General features: G+C 38.2%; 2 protein-coding genes across 3 annotated transcripts; one reads left to right on the forward strand and one right to left on the reverse strand.

Moving 5' to 3' along the window:
• The first annotated feature begins 1,217 nt into the window (after window positions 1-1,217).
• LOC133834672 (uncharacterized) lies at window positions 1,218-11,439 on the forward strand. 2 transcript variants are annotated; one of them, XM_062264346.1, is made up of 14 exons: window positions 1,220-1,566; window positions 1,681-1,886; window positions 2,529-2,599; window positions 2,710-2,798; window positions 3,012-3,062; window positions 3,780-3,875; window positions 3,974-4,050; window positions 8,873-9,068; window positions 9,727-9,801; window positions 9,998-10,248; window positions 10,366-10,435; window positions 10,509-10,604; window positions 10,824-10,902; window positions 11,009-11,439. In XM_062264346.1, the coding sequence occupies exons 1-14, from the start codon at window positions 1,267-1,269 to the stop codon at window positions 11,173-11,175; spliced, it is 1,824 nt and encodes a 607-aa protein (XP_062120330.1). In that variant the 5' UTR covers window positions 1,220-1,266; the 3' UTR covers window positions 11,176-11,439. The 2 variants fall into 2 exon arrangements, with proteins under 2 accessions (XP_062120331.1, XP_062120330.1); XM_062264347.1 differs by lacking the exon at window positions 10,824-10,902 and having other exon boundaries at window positions 1,218-1,566.
• A 378-nt stretch (window positions 11,440-11,817) lies between these two features.
• Window positions 11,818-13,278, reverse strand: LOC133834673 (septum site-determining protein minD homolog, chloroplastic). The gene has a single exon (XM_062264348.1). The coding sequence runs from the start codon at window positions 13,133-13,135 to the stop codon at window positions 12,140-12,142; it is 996 nt and encodes a 331-aa protein (XP_062120332.1). The 5' UTR covers window positions 13,136-13,278; the 3' UTR covers window positions 11,818-12,139.
• Between the last annotated feature and the right edge of the window lie 490 nt (window positions 13,279-13,768).

The following is a 13,768-nucleotide window of genomic DNA, read 5'->3' on the forward strand; positions in this document are numbered from 1 at the left end:
GCATATAACAAACTAGTTAATATCCCTTTAATGTAGGGAAGTTACAACAATAAATATCTTTAAATGCATGGAACGCGTCTCATCAGATGACCCATTACGTCGTTCGAGATTGGTAATCAGTATCATGTCGGACCAGGTCTTGAGGTAAATTATGAGCTAGCCACCTTACCCCAAGACCAGCTCGGAGCGGGTAAATACCACCGAGGCCGTTACACTCCGAGCTTATACCCATGCCAAACTCGGGCTACTTGATCCGAAGACACCCGACAACGGATATACTCCGATGCTATGTCTTTCGAGCTTAGAAAGAACTTCGAGGTTACATATCTTCGAGGTTGCCACCTTGCTTCGAGGGTTTGACATCTGGACCACGATGTGCTTTAGATATCTCGAGCTCACACTTGACGAGTCCAGCTTTCGAGGTCACAATCTCAGGTCTCGAAATCTGGGCATAACACAAAGCAATCTATAATTATTTTTTTGACAAAATAAAAGAATTCCCACTAATTTTTCTATAAATTATTCACAAAAATGTAAAAGTTATTTAAAAAAACGTAACATATGTTTACTTGTTATAGTCAAATTTGGTAACTATGATTTATAATATAGTAACATTAGTTATTGGTTTAATAACTACATGTTACAATATAGCTGATGATAGTCACAATATTATTATTTGAATATTTTTAGATTAGATTTATAAATCTTTGTTACAATCATTTTGGTGTTAAAATTCTAAATTATTTTTGTAAATGTTAGTTACAAAAATATACATTTTAGTTATAAAACTAATTTTGTAAAATTTTGTTACAAAAATAAATTTACTTAGTTAAAAAAATTGTCTATAATTTTTGTTTACAAAAATAAATTTTTATAACTCATTTTTGTAATAGTTGTTTACAAAAATGTAATTGATATTTACAAATTTGTAACAAATATTTATAAAATGTTTATAAGTTTATAAACATTGTTCATATAAATATTATATTTTACCAATTTTTATTTACAATTTTGCCTCTCCATATTTTTGTACAAAATCTTCGTTTTTTTTTAATTAATCGTATTTTTTATATAACTTTTAAGTATTAGTGCATTTTTGTAGATTTTCCTAGATATGTTATTTATATTTTTAAAATAATAAAACTTTGAAACAATGCTCAAATTCAAGCCCACGTTTCAGCCCATTATTGAGTTCAAAAGTTCAATTATCAAAGCCCGGGGAATAATAATATTACGAAGCAATTATTTCCCGCGAAATATAGGTAAATGGAATTCCGGGCGATATTGCCGTCCAGATCTTTCTATATTCCGGCAAATTTTCTCGTAAAATCTAAAACCCCGCCCCGCAATATTCTCAGAAGAAACAATCTTCGGCGCGAACCTCCTCACGTTCGGCCCTCTGTCGCGGCCTTAAACGAGAACAATGGTAGCTTATCGGTCTCAAAAGAGTGTACGGACGATAAAGATCCAGAACGAGCAAGCTTGAAAAATCAAAAGAAATGGATTCATTTCGTGGGAGTTGGAGGCTGTGGAATGTCTGCGCTCGCCAAGCTTGCCCTGAAACAGGTAAGTTTGCTTTTGTGGTAATTTCTAACTTCAATACAAACTTTTCTGGCCTACTAAACAGATATGGTCAGGAAATTACTTTGAAGTTTGTGTTAATGGTGGATTTTTTTTTAGGGTTACGAAGTTAGTGGGTCGGATCTTGAATGGAATAGCTTCATGGATAGACTACAAGAAGCAGGAGTGCGTTTGTACATTGGTCATTCTGTCTCGAATTTGCAAAGGAACAATAGTTCAAGATTGCCTAGTGCTGTTGTCATTTCAAGTGCTATCCCTCAAAAAAATGTGGAGATTTTACATGCAAAGTCCATTGGAGTACCTGTGTGAGTACAAATTATATTTGGGTTTTACTCTGTAGCTCTGCTGGTTTTTTTTTTGCATGTCGGTCACCCAGTCCCAGCTTCAGTTTAATTATTTTCAAAAGATAAAATGGGTTCAAGCTGTTCCATTCATTTTCATTTATTGGAAACTGTTAAATATTAATTTATTAAGCTACGATTACTGACTTGGACAAAGTCACTTAGAAGTTAGTCAAAGGATGACTTATCTCGCTCGTCATGACATTTAGTTAGTTGTATAACTGACTTATGGCTTGGGTGAATATTTGAATTCGATTTCATGTTGTTGATTCATTGAGAGAAATAGAGCCTTGTTGTGTGATAGAGTTTTCTTTGAGTGTTGTCCTTGTAAGTTAGCTTGTAAAAAAGCTATAATTTTTGTACTAGTTGAAAGCTGAATGAGAGAGACTGCTCCCCATGGATGTAGACCCTTTTATGGTTGAACCACATCTATGATTGTTGTGTCTTGTTCTTTACTGTATGTTGATATTCTGTGTATGTGATCTTGGAAGAAAATCTTGGGTTTGGTTGCTGGATAGATCAAGGTTTATCTCGACCTAAGTATACAGAGCAGAAAAATTTATATTTACAACATTAGTGATTCTATTATATTTGTTGTTATTTCAGATACAAGCGAGATTATTGGTTGGGAAATTTGACACGGCACTATAAGCTCATAGCTGTCAGTGGTAGCCATGGTAAGGATATAGCATTCTGTAATCTGTCGATGTGTTCACACACACAGACTCACATATACATATACATATATATATATATGTATGTATAAGCTAGTATACTACTTTTTCAGGGAAGAGTACAACTACAGCTATGCTTGCTTATGTTTTAAATGCAATGGGTGATGATCTTACTGCTATAGTTGGGGCAGATGTGCCACAGGTATCTTTGGGAAAGGAAAAAGAAAAAATAGTGCATCCCTTTTCTCATTTGCCATTTGTTTGCATGTTTATCTGCTGAAGTTTCTCCTTTTGATTGATTTAATATTTGTGGTTAGTCTCTTACTTTACCTTCAGTTTCAGTGGTTAAATTAATGTCCTTGGATGTTCTAAAGTCAGTGAAACAGAATTGTTTTCAAACTGGTCTTGTATGCAGTTCACAGAAGGAAATATTATTTCAGGAAGCAATGAAACATTTGTATTAGAGGTAATAACTCTTTTAATGGTGTTGACTTGATGATTTGAAAGAGATTCTTTAGTTATATGTTTAAAGTGTTTTATTACTTAACAGTGCGACCTTGCTTGGAGTTTTTAAAATAATACTCATTACTCTTTAGACTTAAAAACTGAATTGATTTGCCTGAAGAAAAATGACTAAACACATTAAGCGGCAGGGTATGATAATGTATGAGGCCTTATTATATAGTCAACATTACTTCAATACTGTTCTCTAATATCAAAGGTCCTTTTTATCATTTGGAAGAGAACGAGGCTTTACATAGGGGTGGCAACTTTGGCAAGTTGTGGCAATCCAATTATAATTGTGTCGTTTTTGAGTTACCTGCTTAATGAAAATCATCGTGCAAAAAATACTAAACCAATATAATGATTAATTTAGTTGAATTTTATTAAGTAGTTCTGATAAACAAGTTAAATTAGCTCATTAAGTTTATGTTTTATATTTTATTTATGTGAAAATGATTTTAAAAAATTTATTATTATTTCTATCATATACTTGTTAAATTTTGTAATTAATGTATTGGTATCGTGTTTGACCCTAGTTGCCACCCACCCCTCTATTAATCTTCATACTAATGTCTATTCCTTCTCTAAAAAGGCAGAAAATGTTCTTTTGTGACCTTTGCTTATTTTATATTTGTAAGGATTGTAGCCTTAATCTCATGCATTTTCTCTCTTTTGGTAGGCTGATGAATATGATGGTTGCTTCTTGCAATTATCACCTCATATAGCTGTTGTAACAAACCTGGACTGGGAGCATGTTGATATTTTCCCAGACGAGGTTTAGCATCTTTATGTTCTTCTGTAGTATAGAAGATTCTTTTACTATATATCTTTCCCACTATCAACATGCTGACATCATGCTTTCATATCAATCAGGAAGCAGTTAAAACGATGTTTAGGAAATTCCTAAATCGAATCAGAAAGGGCGGACATCTCATCTTATGTGGGGATAGGTATGTCGCTATATGCTTTAGACATGGTTTATTATTGAAAAAGGTAGAGAGAAGAGAGAGCAAGAGAGAGAGAAATCGGTATATTTCAGCTTACTTAAATTTACAATTACAGAGTAGGCCTTATATACCCAAGGCTATATACATATGACACCTGTACAGTAAATAAGCAAATGTATATAGAATTAATTTACAGAGCTAATACTACTTATCATCCCCCCTCAAACTCAGGGGACGTGGAACGACCGTGAGTTTGGATCGAAGTTGAAGGAACCGGGCCGCTGGGAGTGCTTTGGTGAGAGCATCAGCTAGCTGATCCTCAGAAGGCGTAAACCGAACGACCAACTGATTAGAAGAAACACGCTCGCGTATGAAATGGAAGTCAATATCCACATGTTTGGTACGAGCATGGAGCACCGGGTTGGCTGTAAGATAAGTAGTGCTGAGATTATCACAGAGAATGACTGGAGCGGAGCGTTGTTGCATATGAAGATCGCGAAGAAGAAACTGAACCCATGAAAGCTCAGCAACACCATCAGCGAGAGCGCGAAATTCAGATTCAGTGCTGGAGCGGGACACTACACGTTGCTTGGAGGAGGACCAAGAAATAAGATTGTGTCCCAAGAAGATACAATACGCACCAGTGCTGCGGCGGTCGTCGGGGCATGAGGCCCAATCGGCATCGGTATAGCATAAAAGATTGAAGTCAGAACAGGGCTGAAGCAGCAAGCCATGATGAGCCGTGCCTTTTAGATACCGCAAAATACGCTTGACAGCCTGCCAGTGCGTGTCAGAGGGAGAGTGCATAAATTGGCAGACACGGTTGATGGCGAAAGAGATATCAGGGCGTGTCATGGTACAATATTGAAGTGCGCCCACAATGCTGCGATAGTGAGAGCCATCAGGCAAAGGCGTTCCATCGTGAGCAGGAGGCCGTGGTCATAGGTGTATGAAAAACCTTGGAGTCCAACAGCTCAGCACGATGTAAAAGATCCAGGATATATTTGTGCTGATTTAAGTGTAGACGAGTGGGAGAATAGTGCACCTGAATACCCAAAAAATAATGCAGTGGACCCAAGTCTTTTATGGCTAAGTGAGAGCCGAGATCAGAAAGAAGCTTGGTGATGGAGGAGGGGCTGTTGCCAGTGAGAATAAGATCGTCCACATACACCAATACAATGAGGACAGTAGCTGAATGACAGTAAATAAACATAGACGAATCAGCAGAAGAGTTCTCAAACCCCCAAGTCAGTAAAAATGAACTAAGTTTGTTATACCAAGCCCTTGGGGACTGTTTTAAACCATAGAGCGCTTTGTCAAGGTGACAGACATAGTCAGGATGATCTGGGTCACGAAAGCCCTCGGGCTGAGACATAAAAACAGTTTCATTAAGATCCCCGTGAAGAAATGCATTCTGTACATCAAGTTGGCGAAGAGGCCAGCCCTCCGACATAGCTAGTGTGAGCACCGTACGAATGGTAGTAGGCTTGACGACGGGGCTGAAAGTCTCAAAATAATCCAGCCCTTCTGTTTGGTGATATCCCTTAGCCACAAGACGGGCCTTATACCGATCAATAGAACCATCAGCCTTCAATTTTACCCGAAAAACCCATTTACAGCCCACAACTTTGCCATTAACAGGCGCAGGAACAAGGTGCCATGTACGGTTCTTGTGAAGAGCAGTGAATTCAGCAAGCATAGCTTGATGCCAGTGAGAAAACTTCGCTGTCTGTTTATAAGTAGTAGGCTCAAAAAATGCATCAGTAACAGTGCTGACAAGAACCTTAGGCTTAGAAATACCAGCCTTTGCCCGTGTAATCATAGGGTGCAGATTGATAGGCTTAACACAAAGGGGCTCACAGTGGTCATGTACCTCAACACTAGAAGACACAGCAGGGGAGGAGGAAGATAATGGAGAAGGGGATGAAGATAATGAGGACTGTACAAATGGAGAAGATGAAGGAGTTGTAGACGATGAAGAGGACGAGGATGGAGAAGAGAGAGGAGCAGGAGAAAGAGAGGGAGAAGCAGCGGAAGACAACGAAGAGGAAGAGGTAGAACAAGGAGATGGAACAGTGGGAATAACAGGGGACAAAAGGGGAATGGAAGAAGGGACAGAAGGGGAAGACGGAGAAGAAGGAAGAGAGGAAAAGGGAAAAGAGTGTTCATTGAACACAACATGACGAGATATGTAGATACGACCTGTAGGGGGAGCAAGGCAGAGGTAACCCTTATGTTGGGAACTGTAGCCCAGAAAAACACACTCACGAGAACGAAACTGAAGTTTATGAGTGTTGTATGGCCGAAGGTAAGGGTAACACGAGCACCCAAAAGTACGAAGATGGTCATAGTCAGGGAGTTTGTGATAGAGAGCGAAATAAGGGCTGTTATAAGCAAGGACGGGAGTGGGTAAGCGATTGATAAGAAACACAGCGGTACTAAAAGCATAAGGCCAATATGAGAGAGGGACGTGGGAATGAGCTAAGAGTGACAAGCCGACTTCTACAACATGGCGATTTTTGCGCTCGACCCGACCATTTTGCTCCGATGTATAGGGACAAGATAATTGATGAAGAATACCAAGAGAGTCAAAATGAGATTTGAAAGAACGAAATTCCCCACCCCAGTCACTTTGCAAGCGTTTGATTTTAGCATTAAACTGACAGGAAACCATTTTTTGAAATTTTAGAAAAGTGGGGAAAACTTCATTTTTGCTGTGTAAATGATATAACCAAGTAAAACGACTAAAATCATCAATAAAGAGAACAAAGTAACGAACACTAGTAATAGATTGTTCCGGGGCAGCACCCCACAAATCACTGTGAATTAATTCAAAAGGAGCGGTAGCTCGAGTTACAGATAAAGAAAAGGGTAAACGATGAGATTTGGCCAATTGACAAGCCTTACAAAACTCAAAATGGGAACCAGAATGTTTTGGAAAATTACAATCAGCAAAAACTTTAGAAACAACGCGAGATGAAGGATGGCCGAGACGATTGTGCCAGAGAGAAAAGTCCCGGACCTTGGTGAGATGAGCACGGGTAGGAAGACCAGAGGAAGAGACGGGCAGATTGAAAGGAGGGGTGACTTTGTAGAGACCGCGATCAAGGACCCCCGTGAGAAGGAGATTCTTGGTGACCTGATCCTTGACAAAAAAATTGGTGGAATGAAATTCAATAAAAGCATTGTTATCTTTGCAGAATTGAGAGACACTGATGAGATTATTTGTGAGGGCAGGAGTATGGTATACATGGTTTAAAGTAAGGGGAACAGTATGAGAAGGAAGAGTGACATGACCAATGTGAGAAATTGTGAGAGACTTACCATCACCAACCTGCACCTGTTCAGATCCAGAGTAAGGCACGACACGATCCAGAAGTTGAAACTCAGGAGTAAAATGATTGGTTGCGCCAGAATCCATGAACCAGCTTGCCGTGGAGGGATTCTCAGAGCCAGAGAATGTAACGTGGGGTTGCAGTGGAGGTTGAATCACAGTATTAAAAGTGCGAGGAGGCTGAGGGAGATAGGATAAATTGGTGTGATGATAGCAAACCGTGGCTGTGTGACCAGTTTTACCACAGATTTGGCAAATAGGGCGAGGCTGATTAGGGCGAGAAGGTTGATGTGCGTGAGGAGAAGAGTGAATAGAGGGTCGTGGGCCGAGGACACCAGGAGAAGCATATTGTGAGTATTGTTGGTGAGAGGATGGCTGTTGGGAAGGGAATTTCTGTGAGGTATAGGAAGAAGGGTGAGGTTGTTTGGCAAATTTCTTTCCAGTATGGAGCTGTGAAAGATGAACTTGAAGGGAGCTCTGAGAATCATCAAGAGTGCTTCGTTCCATCCTATAATCAAAACTGAGCAGCAGGCTATACAGAGTTTCCATAGAAGGCTTATCAGATCTGTTCAAGATACCTGTCACATACGCATCATACTCGGGTCCGAGACCTCCCAGAAAATACACTTGTTGGTCCTTATACGAGACCGACTCTCCAATGGCAGCCAAACGATTACAAAATCCCTTCAAGCGCTGAATATATTGCTGAGCAGTTAACCCAACCTTCCGAAGCGTCTGGAGCTTGCCGCGAATTTCTGTGATTCTTGCCATAGATGATGCTGAGTACATTTCTTCAAGTGCTGCCCATATTTCTTGAGCAGTTCCAAAATGAACGATCTCCCCAAGCATGCCTTCAGAGAGGGAAGAGTAGAACCAAGACATTATGAGTCGGTTATACCGATTCCAAGATGAGAATGCAGGATTTTGAGTGGTAGGATCATCAAGAAGGAACTTAGAGGGGCATGGGTGTGTTCCATCTAAGAAATTGTCAAGACCGTGTGCCATAATTACATTTAGAAGCTGATTTTTCCAGATGAGGTAATTGTTTTCATCAAGTTTCACTGAGAATGTGTGATTCATGGAAGGGAGAGTCATATTGTTTTGATTGTTTGAGAAAGCTGAATTAGGGTTTTCTTGGAGCTGGGTTCGGCTAGATGAATTTGGAGAGGTTTCTTGAGCCATTGCTCTGATACCATGAAAAAGGTAGAGAGAAGAGAGAGCAAGAGAGAGAGAAATCGGTATATTTCAGCTTACTTAAATTTACAATTACAGAGTAGGCCTTATATACCCAAGGCTATATGCATATGACACCTGTACAGTAAATAAGCAAATGTATATAGAATTAATTTACAGAGCTAATACTACTTATCAATTATCAGCTAGCACCAGAAGATGTTGGTACATCCACAATGTATCTGGGTTGCATATGTTAGTAAAGTTCAATTCATTTTTCTATTAAAATCACAAATTTTCAATTGAAGGAAACTACAGTCAAGGTGCAAAATCCTTGCTGAGTAACTGTAAACAGACAATTGGATTAGATGCTATGAGGGGTGCAGTGTCAATTCCAAGCTCAGAACAACGTGCTGATAACTATAAGATAGCAACCTTTGGAATTTCAAGTTCTAATGAATGGCATGCATCATCAATTACTCAAAACTCAGAGGGTGGTGTTGATTATACAATGGTATATACGATTCTTGTTTGAATACTGTAATAAACAATGTTTGCTTACCTATTTTGCTATCCAAATTCTGAAAATCAAAGATGCAGAAGATTTACTAAAAACAACCATAACAATACTTGAATGTTTTCCTATTTTAAAAAAGAAAGAAAGAACAGTGATATTCTTAAAAGAGCTGTCTCGGGATTTCTAACTCTTTAGGGTGCATTGAATTAGATTTTTAGTGAGATTGTTTTAGGATATTTTATTTGTTTTTGAAAGTAAATAAGAGAAATAACAGCCTCAAATATACTCTTTCATGTAAACGTGACACTGTTCAAGCTATGCATTTACATTTAGAGCAAGCTCTATATGGTTACTTAGTTTCCTTGTTCCCATTTCGGTTCTTTGGCTTTTCTTTGTTTTGGTTTCAGGGATCATAGGAATGAAAAGTTTTAAGCTTTGAGCTGATAGACTTTTTACTTATGTAGTGGGAACATCAGAGATGTGTCTGATGCCTATTTAATAATTTATTATGCATAACTAGTCTCTAAAAAATAGTCAACCAGAAATTGCCATTGTGTAATTTGATTTTTTTTCATTTCTTCTTGCAAATATTAGCTGAAAACTTGCATTCCATTTTCAAAATTCAGTGTAAAAAAGAAAAGTTGATTTCCTGCAGTGTCATCGGGGATGCCCAGTGGCAGACATCAGTCTACAGATTTCAGGGAATCATAACGTCCTCAATTCCTTAGCAGTGAGTAACTTGTAAATTCTTTGTTGGTAAATTACTTCATAAGTACTTTACAATTCTAGAATGCTGAGTTTGTAAAATCGGTGTTTAGCTAAATACCAAGATTTTATTCTTCTGCGGGGAAAAGCTTAAAATGTAATGATGATCTGTTCGCTAACTTTCTGCTGTCGTTTCACTTTAATACAACCTTACATTACAGGTTATTGCTACAGTAGCTGCAATGGTTACAAACCAAAGACATGTTTATGATACAGTTGAACGTTTGAAGTTGCACTTGAAAAATTTTAGAGGCATTTCAAGGCGTTTTGAGATGATTGGCAGTATCCATGGATGCCATGTATTTGATGATTATGCTCATCATGCCACAGAGATTCGCGCAGTTCTTCAAGCTGCACGGCAGCGGTTCCCTTTGAAGGCTCTGTTGGTGGTGTTTCAGCCTCATACTTATAGGTAGGTAATCATTAATAAGTCTTTTGCTTTATTGAAGTGCATAGTTCCTGGGCTCTGTTTTCACATCGGTTGGTACAATACGTATCGTGCCAAACTGATAAATCATAACCTCTGCAGTCGTCTAGCAGCTCTGAAAAGTGACTTTGCCAATGCCCTTAGTGACGCAGATCAAGTTATTATAACTGAGGTACTTATCTTGTAATATAAGTTCCACATAACTTCGTTGGTAAAGATTATTGACAGTTAGATTATGATCTCAGGTTTATGCTGCTCGAGAAACACGCCATTGGAACGTCAATGGAAACGATTTATCTGATTTGATAATTGGTCGTCCATCGGAATATATTCCTTCGCTGGTATTAATAATAAACTATCTATGTTATTTATACTCGGGGCCTTTACTCTTGTTTCTTCAACGAATCTTAAGAAGTCATATTTGAAATTTGGAACTAGTATGGGAACATGATAGCAACACATTACGTAGTAAGAAAAAAGTGGCAAACCCAATGCTCAGATTCGTTAACCGTTTAGAAAGGTGTTAGTACTTGATGTATATGGTTTGGTGGCTTCTGCAGGAAGATGTAGTGAATAAGCTAGTGCTACAAATATGCGAGGACCCCCATCGAGATATTGTTGTTTTAACACTTGGAGCCGGTATTGATAAATAAAATGGATTGTCATTCAATGTCTTATCATATTTAATAAAAGAAAACAAGGAACCGTCGTCCAACTACATTCACTAACCTGTATATTTTACCAGGTGATATTACCACTTTGGGCCCTAAACTGCTCAAGAAACTGCAAAAGCAACTGAAAGAAACTGCTTTCGATGTTTCTACTTGTAAGTTACCAAACCGGAAGTCTCCCATGCCTGGGCCTGGCAATTCCTTTGGTGATCAAGTCATTCACTCACATCTCGTTGATTGAAACGATAGAGGTATGAAACTTGAGAAGAAGAAAATGTCGGGTGGAAAGGAATGAAAAACTTCACCTTGGCTCAACTAGCTTTCCGACTCAAGCAATAACAAAAGTTTTGCTTCTAAAAGACTTGTGGTAAATTATTTGTACTTCATTATTAAATTACACTGATTCATTCTTGGCGACATCATATTATTTGTCGGTAGTCAAGCTCGTACATGCAAATACAATATATGATTATAGGACAATTCTTCAAAAGGCACTTTACTTTAAGCTCTGCCGGTCAGGCTTTTAGTGTTTCTCGACCCGTGAACAGTTTTCGGCGCGATTTTTTTTTATGAACGTGTATATTGTAACTATTTAGAGTATCCTACAAATTTTTAGAAAATTCAAAATAATTTACAGTACCAAAAATTAAGTTTAAACATATTATTTTTCATGCGCATATATTAAGTTTAAACTATTCAAAATTTTCTAAAAATTTGCAAGATGCTTTAAATAACTCTAATATACTCTAAATAACTACAATATACATTATTATAAAAAAAAATCGCGTCAAAGCCCATAAGCTTAAAGGGAAGCCTATAGGAGATATGATTATATATACTAGCTCTGAAGTATCGTCAAGGTCTATTTCTTGGTCCAACAAACTAAATGAAACAGCAAATCCTTTCATTCTTTTTTCCTCGAAAGATAAATACAGCAACCAAGTTAACTTTCCAATAAATGTTGGGCTACAAACACCAACCTTGAGACTAGTACTAGAACTCAACAATGAAAAAAAACTACAAACTAAATCATAGAAATTAAGGCAAAATTTATCCCCTCACTGTACAAAGCAACTGAAATCACAACGCTTAACAAGAATACTTTGAATACCTCCATTCTGAAATTAAAAAACCCAAAATTGTACACACGAAGAAAAAACTTGCAACTATTTTTTTAACTACTAAACTCCCCAAGTGTTGAATTACTAACCCCCAAAGAATGAGAAAAAACCACGCTTCTTGGGCTCTTCTTCAACCATGACAGCCTTCATACTATCTTGCTCAACCAGTCTCCAAGCTGCTTGCTCGAAAGCCAACCCGGCCAACGTGGGTGGCTTATTCAAAACCAGAGGGTACCCCCTATTCGTGCTCCTGATTACTTCAGAATCCTCCGGAATCACTCCTAGTAAAGCCAAACCCAACATTTCTTGTACATCCAACACTGACATCATATCCTCACCTTTGATCATATCAGTCCGAACCCGGTTCACCATCATCTTAATATCCCTTATTCCATCACACTCTAGCAGCCCCGTGACCCTATCCGCATCCCTCAAGCTCGTAATATCCGGCGTTGTCACTAGAATCGCCTCGTTGGCCGGTGTAATGGCCGTAATAAAGCCGGCGTCGATGCCTGCCGGGCAATCGATGATAATGAAATCCGGGCAACCTTCTTGGCGAGATTTCAAGGCGTCAACAAGCCAAACCAAAGCTTTCCCACCAAACCCAATCGGCAATTTCGACCTGGGCTTCGAAATGCACAGCAACTCGAAGTTGGACCAGCGCTTGTCCCTCACCAGAGCCTGGTCCAGCCTACAATCGCCATTGAGGACCTCAACGACAGTGTAATTGACGCGATTCTCGAGACCAAGTAGGAGATCGAGATTGCGGAGGCCAACGTCAGCGTCAATGGCAACGACGGAGAAGCCGAGTCGGGCGAGGGAGAGGCCCACATTGGCGGTGGTGGTGGTCTTGCCAACGCCTCCTTTTCCAGAGGTGATGACGACGACGCGGGGGGTGTCGCCGGCCAACTGGGGCTTCCTATTCCATTGAAGAACGGAGCGTATGGTGTGGGGTTTAGGGTTGGGATTGGGTGTAGGGAATGTGCGTTTTAGGGTTTTGGGATGGTTGAAAAGGGTGGGTGGATGAGTGGTGGCGGGGATGGAGTAATGGTTGGAATGGATGGATCGGACAGAGAGCATTGCTAATTGGCAATTGCTATGCAAAGAGGAAGAGCATGTGACTGTGAGTGAGTATTGAGACTAAGAGAAAAGGAAAGAGAGGTTTTAGGATCAGGAGTTGAGGCAACCTCTTCATTTCATGATCCTGCTTCTGCTAACTCCAATGCCGAGTTTAAGATACCTAATTTATTTACTTTTCTTCTTAAAAAAGATTATAATAAAAATGGAAATTTGCGGCAAAAAAATTAGTTAAAAAAATTGTACTTAAATCACTAACTATTTTTTTTTTCGCAAAAATCAAGAAGTTATCTCAAAGATTACCCTTGAGTCATTAAGTAGGTTTTTTAGTAAAAAAAATTAGTAAGTAGTCTAAAATATTGCATTTAAATTACTAAGTAGTTGTTTTTGTTACAAAAATCACATTTTATACAAATTTTATCTTAATTTTAATTAATCTAAAAATATATATCCATAACATCAATATACTAAATAGAATCTCATTTAAAAATAGAAAATAATTTTAAAATTTCTAATATAAAAATATTATTCAATATTATTTAAATTAAAATTTAGAAAATAATACAATTTAAATTGAATTAAAATTTAGTTTATTTAAAATTAAATAATTTTTCATGGTATAATTTTTTATTTTTT

This window comes from Humulus lupulus, chromosome 5, assembly GCF_963169125.1.
Source record: "Humulus lupulus chromosome 5, drHumLupu1.1, whole genome shotgun sequence".
NCBI classification, from domain to species: domain Eukaryota; kingdom Viridiplantae; phylum Streptophyta; class Magnoliopsida; order Rosales; family Cannabaceae; genus Humulus; species Humulus lupulus.

Bases quoted from the DNA above. Each gene is read 5' to 3' on its own strand.
- LOC133834672 (XM_062264346.1), top strand. From the start codon at position 1,267: ATGGAATTCCGGGCGATATTGCCGTCCAGATCTTTCTATATTCCGGCA. The intron at 1,567-1,680 runs GTAAGTTTGCTT...ATTTTTTTTTAG, and splicing joins CCAAGCTTGCCCTGAAACAG to GGTTACGAAGTTAGTGGGTC. The intron at 2,799-3,011 runs GTATCTTTGGGA...TCTTGTATGCAG, and splicing joins TTGGGGCAGATGTGCCACAG to TTCACAGAAGGAAATATTAT.
- LOC133834673 (XM_062264348.1), bottom strand. From the start codon at position 13,135: ATGCTCTCTGTCCGATCCATCCATTCCAACCATTACTCCATCCCCGCC.